Source organism: Uranotaenia lowii, chromosome 1 (assembly GCF_029784155.1).
Source record: "Uranotaenia lowii strain MFRU-FL chromosome 1, ASM2978415v1, whole genome shotgun sequence".
NCBI lineage: Eukaryota > Metazoa > Arthropoda > Insecta > Diptera > Culicidae > Uranotaenia > Uranotaenia lowii.
This window is the reverse complement of record NC_073691.1, coordinates 52,000,024-52,022,142: the sequence shown is the minus strand read 5'-3', so window position 1 is coordinate 52,022,142 and position 22,119 is coordinate 52,000,024. Positions and strand designations below refer to the sequence as shown.

The following is a 22,119-nucleotide window of genomic DNA, read 5'->3' as shown; positions in this document are numbered from 1 at the left end:
CAATCATCAATATGATTGAATATATTGTTGAAATTTTCAGCATTGGTTTTTGAGATAAGTTCCAAGAAAGAAGTCCACTCAAAATGTTCGACCACGTCTCATGACATAAAATCGTTCAAGGAAATCTAGAGGACCCAGAAGTAAACTGGCAGCGGAATTAAATATTGTCCATTTGAATGAAATTTCTAGAAACGTCGCCGGTGAACCGGAAGCAAAACACAGACTTACAACAATCTAGTACTTCATTTTTCTTTGTCGAAAGTCAACAGTCAGGACCTCCGAAAAAAAATTGTGGTGGCTAGTACTTCGCTTCTTTTTGTCGGCAGTAAGTTCGGAAGTCGGAAGTTTGACTTCCGAAGTAAAATTTGGTGCTGGTGCAATAATATGGCCGAATCGATAAAGAAAATACGGAGGCCAAATACCGCTCTGAAAAGTTGTACCCCATTATCAAGTATTTGGAGCTGTCAAAATGCATCATAAGAGGTCGTTTTTGAGATTTTCAGCACGAGAGTTGAAGCATGAGAGATGAGACATGAGGTAGGAAAAGTAAAGCATGAGATCGGTATTGAATATATTTCACTTCTCTAATCCCTCTCTTCATCTTTCACGTCTAATGTGAGACGACCAGAGCTGTAATCCGGCGATGTTTGTATGGGTTGGTCGAACAATGTGGAATAATTTTTTACGCATGGAATGAAAGTCAATCGACTAATCACTACAAACATCCGAATATCTTGTCTTTTTTTTGCTCTCTGATAAAACGATCCATGATTATTGAGAATGATGTGTTGTGAATGTCTTCAAAAAAGTTTAAACGAAGGTGACCACTTATAAGACTGCTCACGACTCACATCTTACTCCTCATGTCTCATTTTTCATTTCTGTCGTCTCTCGTCTCACATCTCCCGCTGACGTTTCATTTATCACGTATTAGGTCTTACTTCTCACTCCTAACGTCTCATTTGTCACTTCTCGTTTTGTACGTCACACTTCTCACGTCTCTCATATCACTTCTTACGTTGAATTTCTCACGTCTCACTCCTCACATCCTTTTCTCACGCTTCATAACTTTTCACGATTCCCGTCTAATGTACCACTTCTTAATTATTGCATCTCATTTCTTACGTCTCAAGTCACTCTTCTCACGTCTTACGTCTCACAACTAATTTCTCACTTCTCTAGTTTAACGTCTCATATCTCTTATCTCATGTCTCCGGTCTAATGTCGCAGGTCTCACGTCAAAGTTCTCATGTCCCTGGTCTGAGAGTGCAGATCTCAAATCTCAGGTTTCGGGTCTCAAGTATCTAGACTTTGGTGTCAGGTCTTAGATTGCAGGTTTCATGTCTCAAGTATCAGGTCTCAGATTACATGTCCGATTGTCTCATTTTTCAGAGTTTCGAAATAAGCACGGTTCTTACACAGTTTTTGTAAATCAACACGGTTATTTTTGCATGGTTTTCTTAACATTGTATTAAAACAATAGTCAGAAAAAATTGTGTATAATTTCAAAGTTTAAGAATCAATAATCTAATGAATTTCAGTCTCAACTAAATCTGTGGTGATATAAGAAATTTTGAGGTCGAATAGATACCATTCAAAATTCCAATTCTATAATCCCTAATTCTAATTGCAATTCCAAAGCTCATATTCTAGGCTCGTTTATTTACATTAGAATGAATGGCGCTGGCTGGATGCACGAGTAGTTATCAATTCTTCTTTTACAGTCGTCGCTACTAGGTAGGTGTAGAGTATGTCAACCCAATCAACGTTGTTATTATCATAGATAACATCATTCGTCAACCGCGCTGTTCCCAGCTCGCGATTGATTACAATTCGCGCGCATATGATGACGCGATATAATTGTTAATGTGGATACAACTAAAGCGCTGCTAAAAGACTAAAAGACACCCACACTTTCAGAGTCCCCCCTTGAAAGATAGCGCTTGTCTTCGGCGTTGGAGGGTTTTTCTGACCTGATATCAGTAGATAAATTCTACTGAAAAAAAAAGACTTTAACTTACCTGTATGGACATTGGCGATCAGCTCCAGAACCACGGTCCCATTGCCCGGCAGCATCTCCAGCTTGTTCTTCAGTATCACATCCTTGAAGTGGGTGAGCGCATTTTTGACCTGCCGCACGTGATAGGCCAGATCCTGGACCGGTTTGCTGTTTCCGGTTAGCAGATCTCCACTGTTCCGGTTGCTTCCGGTTCCGGCCCGCGGCGAATTCGGCGAATGGGATCTGTGTTTTTTGGACGTTAGCGATTTCCGGTGTCGTCGAGTGTGCGAGTTGAGCGTCGATGAGTTGAGCGATTTCGGGCGCCGCATCGATGAGGACGACGAGGAGGATGTTTTTGAAAAAGATTTAAACATAGCATTAAGGAAGGTCCGGCGATATGTTTTAGCAGATAAATGTGATATGATATCAGCTGTATCTCTGGTTTGTTTTTTTTTTTCTTTTTTGTGAACGAACGAAGCGCGAAACTAGATCTTGTGAACAAGACGTCTCGGCGATGACTAACTAGACGTCTCCGCCCGCAGGTGATTTCTTACCGTTTCAAAAGTAATTACAGTGGCGTGTGTCATTCTTTTGGTATGGCATAATTTCCACACAACTCCATTAAATCCATCCCATTTAAGTATATTTATCTCTTTAGAAAACCTTGTTGAGAGTAAAAGTTGGATTGACTTATTACATGTAAAAAACAATTCAAAGAAAAAACCAAGTTGCAAATTCTAAAATACCAAACAATCACATCCGATACACCTCTGTTAGAAGTCCGGTTCAGTCTGTTTGCAGAAGTAGTGACGTATTTTTTTTATTTCAATTCAACAACGACATTCGAGATAGCGAATTATGAACCACTTTGCACTTGCCGTACGTGTAGGTATATCATCGGCAGCATACAATCACCAAAAGGGGGAATGTCGCCAAATACTAGAATCTGCTTAAGGCTAGGGTGGCTACTGAGAGAAAACAAAAAATAAAATAAAATTCCATTTTCCATTTTTTCCCCGAATATAGCCGTTTTAAATACTGATCAACAATGATATGCACAAACATACTTATTCTCAAATTAAATCAAAATTCACATTTTTTTCACCCTACCAAATTTCTTAACTAGACACCGAGACTTGAATCGAAAAGGTAATTAATTTGATCGAATAGAGCTCTAGTAAGAGAGGAGCAGCAAATATCAATTAATGTGATTTGTTTCCCTAGTTGTCAGCAGAGCAAAACAGGTGGGTACCATACCATATCTGCTCAGCTTGCTTGAGTTGGCGGCGAAAGTTACCTGGTGGCATCCAGCCAGAATGCGTCATGGAACTGAAATGGAATCAGGCAGAAGTAGGATGATCTCGAAGTGTAACGTTGCAGATATTGATGCATAAGAGCAACATTTAAAAGTAGTGCAATGTCGTAGGTTTGGGTTTGTCCCATAGTAGTTATCCTTTTTTTTGGTCCGTGTCATCCGAACTCTAAATTGAAAATGATGCTCTTTTAAATATCTCGCACATCTGTAAAGTAAGTCATATCTCTCACTCAGATCTGTCCCACCCAGAGTTGTCAATGTGCCTAATTTTTCAGAATTTGCCTGATTTTTGGAGGCCCAACTTGATTACCTGATAAGCCTCCGTTTTTCTCTGATTTTTGGAAATAAGCCTGATTCTCACTGATTTTTGTGAATATGATGGAAAATGGGTAGTACGAAACTGCATTAAAGACATTTTCGGTGGAGGTCAAAATGTGGGCGACAAATGATGACGACAGAAAAGGTCCTCACTTCGCCCGAAATTTTAGTTAAACCATATATGCTGATTTTTATTTCCCTTGTCCCTGAATTTTGGAAGAAATAAATGGTGGCAACCGTGTTCACACCTATTTTATCTATTAGTTCCCCTATTTCTCTCGGCTCTCTCTAATCTATCATCTAAATTCACACACCTCACACATCACCTTTTTTATCTCTCTTTTATCAATTCCATTTCTCTATCATGTTTTTCTTATCTCTTTTTTCTCTTAAATCTAACTTATCTTTCTCATCTCTCTCATGTTTCTGCAAAGATCAGAGCAAAACAGAGCTCCCTAGAGAAGTTGGAGGTTAGTGTTCCGCAAGGCAGCAATATCGGACCCTTACTTTTCCTACTTTACATATAAACGATCTCAGTAAGCTGCCGTTACACGGTATACCTCGCCTGTTTGTAGATGACCCCGCTCCCGCTAACTTAAGCTTGCCAGATTGCCCGGTTTTATCCGGGTTTGCCCGGATATTTGATGCAAAATTTCAAGAAAGTCCGGTCCGGCCCGGTTGCCCGGATATCGTGAAAAAAATCCGGATATTGCCCGGATTTTTTCACAATTTTCACAAAGAAACCAAAAAAAAAATCAAAGTTTTTGAGTAAGTTTCAGCAAAATCAATTAACGGTATGGACATTTTCAACGGTTGTTTCAAATAATTTCGCTGATTTACTTTACTAAACCTTTAAATATTTAAGTGTTCCAAAAAGTTTTTGGAAGTCTGCAATTACATTAATAAAATATTAATTTATTTTTTTTTGCATTTTTTTTTGCTTTTTTATTTAAAAACGCCTAAATTTTGCCCGGTTTTTGGATTTGGAAAATTGAAATCCATGCCCGGATTTTGCCAGGTTTTTTTGAAAAAATGCTCGGAATTGCTAGGCCCGGATGGGAGTGGAAAAAATTCTGGCAACCTTACGCTAACTGTTCCAATGTCATTATCAACCATATGGAAGAAGATTTAGGAGTTCTTAATAGTTATTTTTCCGCCAACCTTCTGACCCTGAACCTGCTAAAACAAAGTAAATGGTTTTTCACTCTCCTCGGATAAAAATCGAACCACATAATGATCCTAAACTATCTATTACAAAATTTACATACTATTGTTCATACGCTTTCAGTGTGGAGTGGCTAGGTCTTTACTTTGAGCGAAATTTCCGTTACTTTGACGTAGCCTGATTTATATTTCACCAGTTCCCTGATTTAAAAGAATAATATTTGGGAACGCTGGTTTCCAGCGACAATATTTTCCAGTTTTCTCATTGGTCAATATTACTCCTATCATCCCATTAATTTCCATCTAATTTTAAGCCACCGGGATGCACTGCTGGTTGCAGAGAGAACATGACGATGATTTTCTCACTTAAAGCGCATGCGGGAACAAACTCATTTTAAAATTTTTCCGATATCCGATTTAAACTGATTTCAGACGACATTTTATACGATCTTCTCACTTTGCAGTTGGAATTGCGATTAGAAACTCTCTGTAAATAAACTTACCAGAATAAAATTTCGGGAAGTAGGACATTTTGCTCAAAATACTATGAAAAAGTAGGACGCTTTTCAATTTGAAGTAAGACGAAAAGTATGACGCTTTATTTTGTGTTTATTATTTAAAAAAAAATTTATTTACACAAATTTTTAACTTTAATTATTTCTTTACTTTTTTATGTAATTCTGTTTTTTTAATTCCATATTTTATCGTTAGTATAAATTTTTAGAAAAAAAAAGTTATTTTTGTTCTGGAGCATACTTTTCTGAAGAGCCAATTTTTTCTTGAAACTCTTCATTTTTCAACAAATGGGATGGAACTCTGAACATGAAATTTGCCTGTTGTTGTATTGCAGCAAGATAACCGCTCTCACTGCGTCAATAAGGAGTTTTCCGCGTTCCTTGTTCCACTGGGTATTGATGATTGAAAAAATCCTTTCTACATTGGCGTTGTGAGCCGAAATTGCGAAGAAATATTCAGGAGTCGTCAGCAGCTCGGAGTGATGATCGGGTAATTGGTTTGATTGGAAAAATAATTTCCATTTTTCAGGAGTTAGTTTGTTCCCGAAATCATCTTGTTGCTGCGCAATGAACGAGTTTAGGCTGAAAAATTTGTCATACAGTTTAACATTGTTGATTTCAATACCTTTGTTCGCTAAAATTTTAACACAGTTCTCAACCTGCTTGAATTTGAAACTATGTGGTTCCAGCAAAGACAGCCAATCGAAGGGCTTAAAATCACTCAATGGGCTAAGCCACTTGCAAATATAATCCGAAGAAGACTTGTAGACTTGGCAGAACTCCTTTATCACTTTTTCCGTTTCCAATGGGTTATTTATTTCTTGCAGAAAGGGCCTTAACTTTCATTGGCGAAACCGATCGTTAAGACGATTTTCCAAAAGACGTTCAAGATTTCCCAAAGAGTGAATAGCTTCTATCGGTGAATTATGTTCGCGCTCAACCAATGCCATACTACTATGAACAGCATTCATCCATGAATGCGTAAACAAATAATACATTTCTGCGTAAGGATTTTTACTTTTTAACTGCAAAGCGTTGAATTAACACCGAACAGTAATCGTACCAAAATATAAACAAAACAAGGGTTTTTATGACACGGTAAAAGAAAAATACCTTACTTTGGATGAAATATTATAGTTTTGCATTGAAATAGGAAAGCGCCAATAAGGATTTCGTGAAAAATGGATCGAAATAATTCGATAAACAAGATAATGGTCCTAACCGTAAAAAAGTAGGACATTCGGGTCTAAAGTAGGACGGTAGGACAAGGGTCGAAAAAGTAGGACATGTCCTACCGAAGTAGGACGTCTGGTAAGCCTAATTGTAAACGACTTTGATAATCATTTCTGATACGATTTGATGTTTGTTTGTTGGATAAACACGTTCTGTAATCATAAAATCGATTAAAAGGGCAGCCAATTAATTTACTTTGGAAGTGTGTCACTCGATGATATCTTGAAAGGAAAAAAAACATACCTAAAACAGTCCTACAATCGTGGAAAAATATAGGAGAAACTTTAGGAAAAATTTATTCATGCGATTTTCAGTGATAAACAGCGTTTTAAGCTTATAGGGAAGCCGTCATTTTGCATTTCAAGATGGCGTCAGATGGCAAAGTTCGACTTCTACTTGTTGAGCTCTTTCGACTAATACCCATAGGCCATATTTCGGGGGTTTCATAAGATTTTCAATAACTTACAGCTTTTCAAAGAAAAGCGGAAGCCGTCACCTTGGATTGATGATGGCGTCAAGCAACATTTTTCTCCTAACTAATATGTCGCTTTCACTAATAACTCCTTTTCTATTCCGGTGATTGGAAGTATATTTGTATATATTTTTTTTAAATTTAACTCGAAAACAAAACACATGGCTTATCAAAAATGTGTAAAAATTAGGAATTCCAAATCAAATATGTGCAATCTAGCCATTTCTGGCTGCTCTTGGGGGCCTTCTGAACAGTTGTTGTTGTTGAAAGTTGTTAGAAGCAGCATAAGTGTGGGTGTCAAAATCAGAGGTGATGCTAGACAAAACCACACTCCGAGTGCATTCTGTCCTTCAGGTAAAAACGAAATGTTTTCGTTAGCTAAAGACTGGAAGTGTTGGTATTAGGTTGTTTTCAAGAGCAACAAAAATACCCAAGAGGTGATGCGCCGGAACTGGTTGGATGTAAAACTTTAACCTAATTTTTAAATGTAAGCAATTTCCGAACCTAAAATGAAAAAAATGAGAGCAATAATCCATTTCCCACTCACTAATGCTTTCAATCATGGCTAGGTTTATCTAATAACATGAGCTTTACATTCCAATCAAATATTTATTCGGCAGAAAACATGACCAAGAGTAATTGAAATAGGGGTGATTATTTAACCTGAGTTTCATTTGAGTGATAGCATATTGCTGGTGAAAATTGCTCGTCAACATTGTGCTATTTGATGACATTTGTCAATTTGAATTCAGCTAGCTTAGTTTTAATTTCTTTCTTTAATTGATCATGGTGTCAATTTTGTCAATATTGTTTAATTCTGATGTCATATTTGTGAAAATTTGAGTCAAAAGCAATTTAGGGTATCATTTTTGTGTCATTTTTGTGTCATTTTTGAGTCATGTTTGCGTCATTTTTAAGTCATTTTTGCGTCATTTTTTGTCTTTTTTGTCTTTTTTGTCTTTTTTGTCTTTTTTGTCTTTTTTGTCTTTTTTGTCTTTTTTGTCTATTTTGTCTTTTTTGTCTTTTTTGTCTTTTTTGTCTTTTTTGTCTTTTTTGTCTTTTTTGTCTTTTTTGTCTTTTTTGTCTTTTTTGTCTTTTTTGTCTTTTTTGTCTTTTTTGTCTTTTTTGTCTTTTTTGTCTTTTTTGTCTTTTTTGTCTTTTTTGTCTTTTTTGTCTTTTTTGTCTTTTTTGTATTTTTTGTCTTTTTTGTCTTTTTTGTCTTTTTTGTCTTTTTTGTCTTTTTTGTCTTTTTTGTCTTTTTTGTCTTTTTTGTCTTTTTTGTCTTTTTTGTCTTTTTTGTCTTTTTTGTCTTTTTTGTCTTTTTTGTCTTTTTTGTCTTTTTTGTCTTTTTTGTCTTTTTTGTCTTTTTTGTCTTTTTTGTCTTTTTTGTCTTTTTTGTCTTTTTTGTCTTTTTTGTCTTTTTTGTCTTTTTTGTCTTTTTTGTCTTTTTTGTCTTTTTTGTCTTTTTTGTCTTTTTTGTCTTTTTTGTCTTTTTTGTCTTTTTTGTCTTTTTTGTCTTTTTTGTCTTTTTTGTCTTTTTTGTCTTTTTTGTCTTTTTTGTCTTTTTTGTCTTTTTTGTCTTTTTTGTCTTTTTTGTCTTTTTTGTCTTTATTGTCTTTTTTGTCTTTTTTGTCTTTTTTGTCTTTTTTGTCTTTTTTGTCTTTTTTGTCTTTTTTGTCTTTTTTGTCTTTTTTGTCTTTTTTGTCTTTTTTGTCTTTTTTGTCTTTTTTATCTTTTTTGTCTTTTTTGTCTTTTTTGTCTTTTTTGTCTTTTTTGTCTTTTTTGTCTTTTTTGTCTTTTTTGTCTTTTTTGTCTTTTTTGTCTTTTTTGTCTTTTTTGTCTTTTTTGTCTTTTTTGTCTTTTTTGTCTTTTTTGTCTTTTTTGTCTTTTTTGTCTTTTTTGTCTTTTTTGTCTTTTTTGTCTTTTTTGTCTTTTTTGTCTTTTTTGTCTTTTTTGTCTTTTTTGTCTTTTTTGTCTTTTTTGTCTTTTTTGTCTTTTTTGTCTTTTTTGTCTTTTTGGTCTTTTTGGTCTTTTTGGTCTTTTTTGTCTTTTTTGTCTTTTTTGTCTTTTTTGTCTTTTTTGTCTTTTTTGTCTTTTTTGTCTTTTTTGTCTTTTTTGTCTTTTTTGTCTTTTTTGTCTTTTTTGTCTTTTTTGTCTTTTTTGTCTTTTTTGTCTTTTTTGTCTTTTTTGTCTTTTTTGTCTTTTTTGTCTTTTTTGTCTTTTTTGTCTTTTTTGTCTTTTTTGTCTTTTTTGTCTTTTTTGTCTTTTTTGTCTTTTTTGTCTTTTTTGTCTTTTTTGTCTTTTTTGTCTTTATTGTCTTTTTTGTCTTTTTTGTCATTTTTGTCTTTTTTGTCTTTTTTGTCTTTTTTGTCTTTTTTGTCTTTTTTGTCTTTTTTGTCTTTTTTGTCTTTTTTGTCTTTTTTGTCTTTTTTGTCTTTTTTGTCTTTTTTGTCTTTTTTGTCTTTTTTGTCTTTTTTGTCTTTTTTGTCTTTTTTGTCTTTTTTGTCTTTTTTGTCTTTTTTGTCTTTTTTGTCTTTTTTGTCTTTTTTGTCTTTTTTGTCTTTTTTGTCTTTTTTGTCTTTTTTGTCTTTTTTGTCTTTTTTGTCTTTTTTGTCTTTTTTGTCTTTTTTGTCTTTTTTGTCTTTTTTGTCTTTTTTGTCTTTTTTGTCTTTTTTGTCTTTTTTGTCTTTTTTGTCTTTTTTGTCTTTTTTGTCTTTTTTGTCTTTTTTGTCTTTTTTGTCTTTTTTGTCTTTTTTGTCTTTTTTGTCTTTTTTGTCTTTTTTGTCTTTTTTGTCTTTTTGGTCTTTTTGGTCTTTTTTGTCTTTTTTGTCTTTTTTGTCTTTTTTGTCTTTTTTGTCTTTTTTGTCTTTTTTGTCTTTTTTGTCTTTTTTGTCTTTTTTGTCTTTTTTGTCTTTTTTGTCTTTTTTGTCTTTTTTGTCTTTTTTGTCTTTTTTGTCTTTTTTGTCATCTTGTTCGAGAACTGTCACCAGGCCGTAAAAATTAATTTCAAAACATAAATCACGGTGATTAATCTTAATTAACAAACTTTTTAGTTCATGTATTATCAGAGTTTAAACGAAGCATTTAGAACTTTTTCTAAACAACTTAAACAGTATATTTAGTAAAAGCTATATTAGCGCTTTCGAAGCTACCTGAAAACAAATGGCTGAATCAAGAATCCAAGCATTTCTCAAGACCATAATAGAACAGTTATAAAACTAAATGCATATAAAATTCTATATTTAAATGCTTATTGGCTTAATCTAGGGTTACCATACGCATTTTTTTAAAAGTCCATCTACTCTTTTTCAGTCGAGAAATGGGCGTACTCTCTTTGTGAAATTTTACCAAAAGTGCTCTTTTTGTTTGTTGAAAGACATTTGAACAGAAAAACTTACGTATTTCTTCCATTTCATGAGGTTGTTTCACATCTTATGCTAAAACCACGAAAGGAATACGACTTACAACAAATTACAGTAACATCTTGTTTTCATTAACATGCATTTTTAGTCGTTATAAAGTCAGCGCGATAAGCGCCGTTGAGTATGCAAACAGTATTCAATATATACACAATGTTGGTAATATGCTTAAATGCGCTCAAATATGTTTTTTAAGGTTTTATTTTTGACACTTTACCAGCGTTATGGCATTCGTGTCTATTCTCAAATAATGATTGTAAAGTAAATGTACGCGTCTAAAAATAAAGCTTTTTTTGAAATGGTTTGTTTTATGTTTTTGTTTGTGATTTGTCATCTAAATATTGCTATCTCTTCGAATAATCAAACTTTTGCATAACCTCTAATTGGGTAACTAACTAATTGACAGAGTTTCATTGAATGAAAATATCTCGGTTTCCAATCACAGTAGAATCCCGCTTATTCGAGGTAGTAGGGGCCTTCTCAGTTAATACGAAATGTGTACATCCTTTTCCTACCATCCGGGAGCAAAGCTCGATAATCAAATAGATCTTGTATCACCCTGATGGCTGGAAGCTCAGAAAATCGAAGTTATATCGTTTCTCCTGACTTTTTGGGTAAATGATAGCTTAACCCTAGCTTAATCTGACATTTGTTACTTGGGTGTAGATGGATATTCCGGGTTTGTCCATAAGGATTCACATTATTTGTTAAATTACACAAAAAACTTAAAAAAAGTTTCAGGAATCCAAAAATAAAGTATGGGAGAGTGGGGAATCATGGGCCACTTTTTTTCGTAGTTTCATAACTTCTTTATTATAAAAGATAAAATGAAAATAAAAATTGATATGGTTTTCTACATTTTCAAGGAATTATAAGGTAATTTTTTTTAATTTAAAAAAAGTTATTTTCCCCAAATTCTGATTGTTTAAAAAAAAGCGACATTTTTTGGATTTTGAAAAATGGTGAAGAATTGTGGGCCACTAAATCCAAATTGACCAAATAACATGCAAAGTTTATGAGTTGACCCAAAACTGTGATTTCATAATTTATTTCGTTATTTGAAAGTAATTTCAGATGATGAAATAAAAAAGAGAGCTGTGTATGATCGAATAGATTCCAAAACCTGGCTCGCGAACTTTCTGGCATAATTTCTTATATAGGATGGTAAAAATATTTTCCATAACTCTTCATTTGGCATAAGAAAACTTTACAGATAGGGAAAACGTATTTTAAGTTCTGAATATGTATTAAAACATAAAAATATAGGTGATTAAAGATGTGTGGCCCACGATTCCCCACAAGCTATGATTTGCAAATTGATTGCGTTTGTGTGACTTATTGATGTTTCATCAAAAATTCCTTTTCCACGTGAAAGATCATAACAAAACTAAGATCATAAGCGTATGAGCATATTTTTTATATGAACTTTAGGTTCTTCATCGATGCAATTAGCGGGTGTATTTTTAATTATGAAAGTAAATTTTTCTAACTTTTTTTAGCTTGATAAATGAAAGAAGCATATGATGCGTATTTAAGTCAAAAACATATAGAAATACATGCTCACGCAAAGCGACGACGATACAGTTGGTTCGAGATTTTTTATCTCAACACACATCTGAGATATTAAAAGTGGCCCATGTTTCACCATGGCCCACGATACCCCACTCTCCCCTATTTAATAACATGTTACTCAATTAATCGGTTTCATCGGTGAAAAGTGATGTTCTTTTTAGTAAGAAAATTTTAAGATTATGAAATTTTATAGACGGATTGAAAGCACGGGCCAATTACTACGAAGTGGTAAATACAAATGGAGTTGCATCTACCACACCTAAGATGGTATGTGATCGCTAAGATAAGCTTCCTATAACTCAGAAACGGATCTATCTAATCTCTTCGTATTAATAAATTTTAACCCAGGTTTATTCCGGGATTTTTTCATCACCGGTAACATTTCTTCAATCATGTTTGTCGAAGGATATTCATAGCTGCATATTACATGAAGTCTTCAATCTTGGTAAAACTAGTCAACCATGCCTTAGGGGCCAAGATCGAGTACATTTACCATAGCAGTTTGAAATTTTGAAAGTTCCTCAACACATTGCGGACCAAATACGAGATATCTCGTTTTTTCGCTTGTCACGTTTGTACTACACTTAAAATCATTTGTTTTGCAAAATTTAGCACAACACTTGAGGTAACTCAAAGATACTAAGTTTGTACAATTCGGTCCAGTGGTTGGTGAGATAGGGAATGCTGTATTAAATTGTTTCCCAGATTAGACTTCATCGCGGTCCATAATGTGGAGGACAGTCAACTGTGCAGAGGTCAACTGTGCAGAGGTCAACTGTTTTCAATCCCATTGGGTACCATAAACTAAGCTAAAAGGGATTTGAATGCTCCTGTTTGACTTGTAATTTTTTTTTTAATATTCAAGTGAACAGACTACGAAATATATTGGTTTATTAATTTATATATGAGCAGAGATTTCTTATACGAAAATTTAAGGCCTAAGAGTTCTCTCCTCAGCCAAGATCATCACGCTGAAGGATATATTTTGTCTAAGTTCACTAAATCGGCGATTCGTCCGTTCACAAATTTGAAGAAAAAAAAATACACGTTTCTCCCGGAATTCCATACTAACCTGGTCATGGTATTGGTCGGGGTTCGAATCTGCGAGATCTTCTCCAGGAAGTCGTCCTTGAAGGAGCGTGCCCGGCGGGCCAGTTTGTTACCCCGGATGCTTCCCTTGTGCCCGGAAGACCCCGGAGCACCAGGAGTCGTAACCGGTGTCTGTTTGCCGCCGCCGCCGTCGGTTCCGTTTTCGGTGACTCCACTGCTCCCGGTGCTGCTGGCACTGTTCCTCGGCGTTCCACCGGCTGACACCGATATGGTTGTTGTCGAACCGTTATCACAATCTAGGGGGGCAAAAAGGAGAAGAAAAAAACAGAGATGTTCCATCATTAGTTGCATGTTTTACTGGGTTGCTTTTGATCTTTTTGTGTTCCGGAAAGGAGTATGAAGTCAGCAACAAGGCACAAGAAAGAATGTCGCTTACTCATCGATTGCTCATCAATAACTGGAAGAGCTTTGGCCTAATTGGTTCTCACACCTGATCGATAGGTTTTAGCGCAAAATGGGTACGCTCCCCAAGAGAGAAGAACACCTGCTTCTAACCTTTGATGGTATTTCTTCATTTACACTCATTCAAGTCCCTATCGCTTAATTGCTGCTTGCGATCGATCGACGAATCGATCGCGGTTTGCAGATAAAAAGCAGGAGTAAAAACTACTCTTTCTAAGAAACTCTCTTTGGTGAATTGCAATGCAGTGAATTGCAAAGTAGAGAAAACCTCCGTTAAACTTAAGTACAAACTTTTTTTTTATAGTGAAAAGAATGCTGAAACAAATAAATCCTGATTCTGCTCTATTTCAAACTTAGTAGTTGAATACATAAGTAATTCACTTCTTTTTTTATTTTAAAACTCTCGGGTTTTCCGGGTTTCTAAGTTCTAAACTCAACTTTTTCCAGGTACCTACTTTATCTGAATGAAAATTGTTTATATCATTCTTGTAGTAAACTTGTTGTCAATTGAAGGACTAAGCTGATATGCCGTTTGTGGTGTTCAATTTGATCTATAGGTTAAAATAAAGTTTGTAGACAGATCGATGGCTGTTACGGTTTCTTCAATTTATGTTCTGTAAATATAACGGGACACAAACAAGGAAAGCGTTAACGCTGAACTGACGCATTCAGCAAGCCTATTTATGGTGTAAAAGAAATTTTTGTTTGTGCTACGTCGATAACATGAATGACCGCAACGCATTCAGAAATAAAATTTCCTTAAGCTGATTCATTGCATCAAGAGTAAATATTTACTTGCAGCACGTGCCACAAGAAGCCAGCAGATACGATTGGTAAAACCCTGTGTATGCACATTATGTTGCAGCCAAATGTTATTTATACCGGAAGAGTTCTTGGGAGGTATAAGTTCTTTGAAGGAAACAATTCCTTTGAATTGTTTTCTTTGAAGATAAATTTTCTTTAATTTTTGCAAATTTTTCCTTCAAACATCTTAGATTGATCGGACCTCTGCATTCCACCGGCGCAGTTGAAAGTTGAATATTACACACCCCGTTAACTCTAGTACCGTGCTGATGACATGTGAAAAATTCAATTACCAGTTCCATAAAGATACCATCGTTTCGAGTTCGATCTACATCAACAGTTTCTGTATACAAGCTGCTGTGTTCATTGATGCATAGTATCCTGGTCAATAGAATACCTTTTTGGATGATTTTTTTTTTGCAACTATAACTGTCCCTCAACTGCACTGTTGTTTCGTTTGATTGGCACTGTCACTACTCGGTAGAACTATAAACTTCCTCTACTATTGGTCGAGTCGAATACCAGGAATGAGTTATTTCTAGGTTTGTTGATTTTGAACAATTCCCTTCCCCCTTTCGTTCGCCGATTGGAACACTTTTGCCACCTCATTTGGATTCACACTTGATTGAACCTCGTCCCCCCACTTGTTAGTAGGTATGATGAGAGGTGGTCTAAATGGTCCCCCCCATTTGATGATACGTATCTGATTCAATTGAGAAAAATTGAACAAATCGTCGTCGGTCAATCAGCATTCGATTCCGGCAAGTGGGTATCAGATTGGGAGTTGAATGGAAAGGAATTTGGCTTTGTTTTCTCCTTGTACTCCATAATACAACTAGAACGTTATTAGGGAACAATGTAAAGGTGATTATTTGTTTTGATTTACGTATTTTATCATCAGAATTTGAACATAATTTATTTTAGCAGGGAGTGCTTCCATTGCTGAGGCTCTTGTCCAGTGGGCGCAAATCTTGCTCATCATTCTTCATTCATTTATTTTCTTTGATTTTTTCGTTTTTGTTTTACAATATTGTACATCATTTTCGTTTAAAGTAACTTTCTATCTATGTTCTTATGAATTGCTTCGGCATTGTTTTAAATTTCTTGGTGTTCGTTTCTTCCCTGAGAATTCTAGGAAGATTGTTGTAAACGTGTTTACTATAGTAGGAAATTGCTACTATAGGCGGCCGATCAATAGTGCGGGCGGCCTTGTTACGAAGTGTGTATTCAGGGCTTGGTTGTTCGTACATAACTTTGTCATGAGTACCGTAATCCGGGGTAATATTGATCATTTTTTTTTTCAATATATTTCGATTATTTTTCTGTTAAGGGGAATGTGGCATGTTTTATATTTTTAAAACCAGTACTGGACTATTAGTATTAGACCTCTTTAAATTTGATTTAAAAATCGTTTTCATCTCTGTTCAGAATTTGGGGATGACATTGATCAGTCTCTATTCTGACGGTTTTAACGAGTTTTCTTGATCATAAAGGAAACAAAACACCTTCATAATATTGACAAATGCTAGTTTATCAATTTAACCTTGATTTTTATCGTTTTATTTAAAAAAATATTTATAATCGAAAAAAGAACTATGATGCTGCCTACATTTAGGGGCAAAAATTATAATAATTGTTAAATATTTTGTGCTTCAAAATACATATAAAATTTTACCTTCACTCATTCCCTTAGGCCCTCCCACTATATCCATTTTCATTTTTTCTTCAAAGTTAACGATTTGATAAGGTTCCTGTCGATTTATCCAATACGGGCTTACTCTTGGAAAATGTTCTTATTTTTTAAATATCAAAAATTTATCATTAAATGACTATAAAAATAGCACTTTAACTATTCATATACAAAGAAAAAAATTGTTCTTTCACATTAAACAACCCGTTTGCTTGTAAATGCTTTTTGATATCTTCAGGCGAGCTGTTTGTTTACGAGCCTAGAAAAAATAGATATTTAAAGATTTTGAAATAAGATTTTTTACTAACAGCAAAAAATTTCAAATACAAACGAAATTTTGCCTACAACAGTTTTTAAAAATTCAAACTATAGACTGAGTTATTGATGATAATGTGGAAAAGTTTATTGTTGGTCAGATTTACCCCGGTGATCAAAGTTACCCCGTTTTACGGTACGTTGGTCATAGAGATGCGAGTGGATCATCGAGGTCGATTGAAGTTCTCTTAAAGCTTTTATTGGGAGCGTTGAGTTTAAAGCTTCTGAGAATAGGAGGCGCGTTGGGAACAGTTTGTAGACAGCCGGTTGTAGACAGTTTTCAAAAACCGATTTTGTGCAGCTTGTAGTTTTTTTCAAATGGATATTAGCTGATGCACCCTAAATGAAAACTTGATATTGCAGCTTTGATTGGACGTATGTTTGGTACATCATGTCTAAATGTTTCTGTGGAACAAATCTCTTTATTTTCCACAACAAACCACAAGTTGTCCTAACTTCTTTATGTAGATTCTCTATATGCTTGGTCCATTTTAGTCTGTTGTCGATGTTGAGTCCTAGATATGTAAGTTTTCAACTCTTTCAATTGGTATGGAGTCAATAGTCAAATCATCGTGTGATCTCCCGATATTGATACGATCATATACTTGGACTTCGCTACATTCAAGGACAACGTGTTCTCGTCGAAGTATTTCTGCAAAACTTTCAGGTCCTCAGAACAGAGGAGTCTCGACGGCAAATAAACGTGGTTTACCATTTACATTGAGATTAGGCAGATCGTTGATACACCAGAAAAAGGAGTGGACCGAGGTTACTGCCTTGGGGTATTCCATCTCTCAACGGTTGGTAACAGCTTCGAACTCCGTTTATAGACACAAAAAAAGAAACCACTATTGGTAAGAAAACTTTTCAATGATGCTAGCGATATCAACCTTAAGCCTTAGAAAGCTTATTTTCCTAGTAACATTTGACTAATGATAGTCATACAGTGAATTCATGCCGTGATAACAAAATACCAGCACGGCTAGCGCATCGATAGAACGATTGCGCGCAGTAGAGAAGCTTTCTAGAGCTTAACGTACGCCACATTTTGCCAGTCCGGAGTATACATGTTCGCCACATGTAAGCTTCAAACCAACCATATTTCATTTTATAGGTTAAGGTTGCCATCCGTCCCGCAAAAGCGGGAAAGTTTGACACACTTCGATAATTTTTAACTCCTCTATTTTTTCTTCTAATATTCTTTTAACCATCAATAAGTTGTACTGTTTTCCCCTGGAGAAAAAAAAAAACAAAAGTTAGCCTCATTTTAAATTCTTTGGTTCATCACAGAAAATCATTAAAATTTAAAGTTTTTGTTTTCAAATTTAATGTGTTTTCTCAAAATAAGCAGCATTTTTTCAAAGTTCATATAAGACAAGATTAAATAACTCGCTTAGTTTTAGCATTAAAGGATGCCCGAATATTTTCCAGACTGATCCGAATCCGGAAAATTTTCATCTAGAAACCTGGTAAATTTCGGGCATTTGATTTCAAAATTTTCAACCCAAAATAGGGGCAATAACCGGGCAAAATTGGTCAAAACCACGGAATTACGCGATAAAAATCAAAACGAATACACCTGAAAATATATTTTTTTCACCAAAACACATCAGCAGATTTTAAAAAAAATTTTAAATCTTATCTAAGGCTTCCGAAAAACTGTTCTTGATTGTCGAGATAAAACTTTCTGAAAATCGTTTTTGGAAGCTAACATAAAATTAATTATAGGTTATAATTCAATTTAAGTTTTTTTCTGTTCAATTTTGGAAACATCTGTACAAAATGAAGGTTTTCAACAAAATCCGGGCAACCTGACCGAACCGAACATTTCATAAATTTTGTGTCAAAACCCGAGCAAGTCCGGGTTAAATCGGCAAATTTGGCAAGCTTATCTTAGCATCACCATTACAATCTGGTTCAGTTAAGCGTTCTTTGAGCACGTTCTAGATTGAGGAAAATATTCTTTAGGGTAAAGTTTTCCTACATGAACCTAGTGGATTAAATTCGCCTACGGCCGTTTGACAAAATGACTAGGAAGTTAACATATCAAACTTATCAATGCATTTTGAGGGTGATACGCTTTGAACATAAGGCAACAAAAAATTTTATGAATTTACCAACTCAAAAAATAAAATTAAATTCATGCAAGGTTTTGATACTTTTCTATGCAGTAATTTGACTTCTAAAAATTAAACGTAAAGAAGTTTAAAACAAAAACTTGGGTGGTTTTTGTTTCTTATTCAAAGGAACTTCAAAAGCAAAACAAATGAAAACTTTTATGAAGGTTTCATAATAATAAGAAAGTCGAATAAGAGAGTGTTTCTGTATGCCCCCATTATGTTTGTAAGATGCCTCTATCCTAAAATAACAGGTTAAATAGAATAAATATATGATTTTTATCATTAAAACTTCGAGCCTAAGCCTAACTTAACATCTTAAGAGAGAATTAAAGATCTCAAAACAGATTTGATGAAGTTTTTACTTTGGATGAACTGCCTGCATTATTAGCAACCTTAACTTTTGTTTTGTTCCATAAAATTATAAATGACATAGATCTTTTTATTCAGCTTTGTCGTATGAAAGTTATTAGTTTCTAACATTTTCAATAAAATTATACGGAAATATTATCAGAAAAACAGAAATTTTAACCGAAAACAGAACGAGATTTCCACAAAAAAAATCTTCAATGTATAGAAAACAGATTTCCTGCTTCCTGACTTGCTTCCAAATGATGATGGCTCCAAATGTTTCTCCTGAATATCCGTGATCCCGTGATTGTAAAGATTAAGGAAAAAGTCTAATTCCGTATAAAATAGAACAGGACTACCGAGCTAAAAAAATATATTTTTAATGAAACAATGAATGGATGAATGGACGAGGAAGATGATCAAATACGGCTTTTAAAATTTTTTAAAACTTTCTTTAAATTTCGGATTTTAAATAACTCTGAACTACAACATTTTCAACTTTAGTGTTAGTAGAATACAAAGATGGAAGTTTTCTCTAGAATTCATTTGTTTAAACAAATTTCGTTTCATTTATCCTTATTTTAATACTTTCTATGAACTGTTCTAGCAGAAGGAACATATACATATGTAAAGGAATGGTCATAAGAATTAGTTTTTTAAGAGTTTTTGAATGTCCCGCTTTTTGCGGTGATGTTTTATGTTCCCTTTTTTCGTGTTATGTCCAAGGTTGCCGAAATCACAGAATAATCTGTAATTTTACAGAATTTTGAGCCAATTTTCACCACAGAATCTGTGTCACAGAACGCAGAATTTTAGAAATATTCACAGATTTCACAGAATTTAAAAGTTTTTAAGGTTTTTTTCAAAATTTAATTTTTCAAGTCAATATTAATTAAGGATAATTATCATTGATTAGGAAAAATATGATATGATTGGTAATGTTAATTGATTTGTTTTAAGTAAAATGTATAAAGAAAGCAATTTGACATGACTTTTGAATGAAATTTGCAAAAAAAGCATCACAGAAAATCATCACAGTATTTGTGGGTAAAATCACAGAATGTCAGAATTTTTTTTTCATCAAAACACAGAATTTTTTTCGGCGACCTTGGTTATGTTTCGCTTTTTCCTGAAATTATCTGGTAAGCCTAGATTAAGGTAGTGCCACCTCTAACCCGGTCCTACTTCTTCTAAATAATGAAATGTTCCAGGGTAAAGTACGGTGAATGTTAATAAGTATTCCAACATCTGTAAATTTTCTTGCAAGTTTTCTATCCACATTTATCAATATTCTTCAATTCTGATATTCTTTCTCCAAGAAAATACATTTTCACCGATATGTGGAAAAAAAAATAAAATAAAAAATCAATTAAACTGTGGTGACCTGATCTTGAAAATTATAATTAAATGTTAAACATCATTGAGGTGCATCCTCTTAAAAATAAGTGCCGCCACTTGAGCGCGTTGTTTAAATATATACCGATCCGTAGGGGAACTGCGAATTTTGTTCTATTTCTTTCACAAAATCGTTGCTTAAATTGTAGTTAATAAGACAGCGTAGTGATTTTAAACCGTTTTTTGTTTCATTAGTATAATATTAATTTATAAAATCAGTTACAAAAACAGTATTCGTAAACTAGTGGGGGTAAAACCGGCACCTGAAATTGCATCTAAAAACTACTCAATGACAGATATTATTCTGTACGATGCAGATAAGAATGGCATTTATCAGTTTACCGGTTTCGGAGATTTTACAGAAACAAGTTTTAAATATGGAATCAAGAATCTAGACCTTATGTAAACCTATCACCTGGCACATAAAATTACACTTTAATTCAGCGATTAGCTCAAGTGATTAAAAGTTTAAGGAGGCAGTAAACAGTTCCGCAAATCTTCATTGCTGTGATTGGGAAAAACATGAAAGCGCTTTCCATTTTTTAAACTTAATTAAACGAACACAAACACATACAGGATCTCAATGAAACATGATGTCTCCTCGAAGAGATTCCTTTTTTTTCTTAACTCTAAGCGTACATCTTTCGAGGATATGATGGCTAGCATCTTACAAATGCTAAAACCACCAACCCACCGAAAGTGTACTATGTATGCCGTGACCGGGATTCGATCTCACACCCCTTGGCTTAGAAGACTTGAAGGCTGTCCACTACGCCACGGGCGGCGGCTCAAAAATTTGTCATGTAAGTATAAAACTCGTTCATAGTAAAAACAACAATAAAAAATACAATAAATAAAAATCTAAAGCAATGATAAGTAAGATTCTTGTTTCATATATCTTTTTTATTCGATGTCTCATTCAGAGGATGAATAGCCTTCTACTCAGCTTCAACTATGGACTCTGGAAGTATCGGTAAGAACTCAAATTTAAGTTGAGTAGAATGATTCGTTAAACAAAGCTGAATAAGCTTTTTAGAGCCTGTTTTAGGGAACTTTTGGTTACTTGGGAATGGCCCGATAATGTTAAAATAAATTAACAGTCATTAAAAATAACATGAAACTTAGACAGCGTCTCTTTGTTTTTAATCTTTGGAGCGATTTATATAGTTGTCCACAACTCTCAACGATATTCCGATCAGGCAAAGTCTATCATCAACATTTAGTGTTGTGTTTTTTTTTGCATTAATTTATCGAAATACTTTTAATCATTAGCGTGTTGGTGATTGAGTTTGAAAATTAAGAAGAAAAAAACTCAACAACTATAGCAATATACAACAATACAATGTATAGTTGACTACGATTAAACGTTTGACGCACACAAGTTCGAATGCGATTTTTTTATCAGTTAGTTTTGAACTTAAGATTCTACTGGAAACACAATTAACCTAAATTTTCTACATTGAAAAGTTTAAGCATCGCACATTAAGGGAGATATAACACATCTTATGGGCATCAGCTGCTGGCATCAACGACGAGATCAATATTTCTGTCACGCTTCTTCTTCTGCTCTTTGTGCTAGTTTGAAGCATTTGCATCGGATTAAGCTTGGTGGCGTCAGCGATTCGAGTGGAAATCCTATATAGCAATTGCAGTCGCGGCTCCATAAATATTCAAGTGAAGGTAATGTGCAAATTCCTAGACATAATTTTTTTGTCTAGTTAGAAAGTTGCACACATTTTCAACTCACTTGAGATTAAAAGCTGTAAATTAAGGAGTAACAATAACTTACTCAACACTTTCAATACGCGTTTTCTCGATTCGAATCTTTCCAATTACGCACAATGCGCTGCGGCGTTCTAGAACAACGACTATGTATGGTATGACTAAACTAAGCTGCTGATACAATTAACACTATCTACGTGTAATTT

The 22,119-nt window shown here is 34.2% G+C and overlaps 1 protein-coding gene across 13 annotated transcripts in view; it reads right to left on the bottom strand.

The window, feature by feature from the left end:
- Nucleotides 1–22,119, bottom strand: part of LOC129750730 (guanine nucleotide-releasing factor 2) — a 246,035-nt gene that overhangs the window by 61,165 nt on the left and 162,751 nt on the right. For all 13 annotated transcript variants that reach the window (XM_055745782.1, XM_055745788.1, XM_055745802.1 and 10 more), the window contains 2 exons: nucleotides 13,080–13,353; nucleotides 2,022–2,242 (listed from right to left, as the gene is read on the bottom strand). In XM_055745782.1, coding sequence (XP_055601757.1) covers nucleotides 2,022–2,242; nucleotides 13,080–13,353 — 495 coding nt within the window. The remainder of the gene's footprint in view (nucleotides 1–2,021; nucleotides 2,243–13,079; nucleotides 13,354–22,119) is intronic.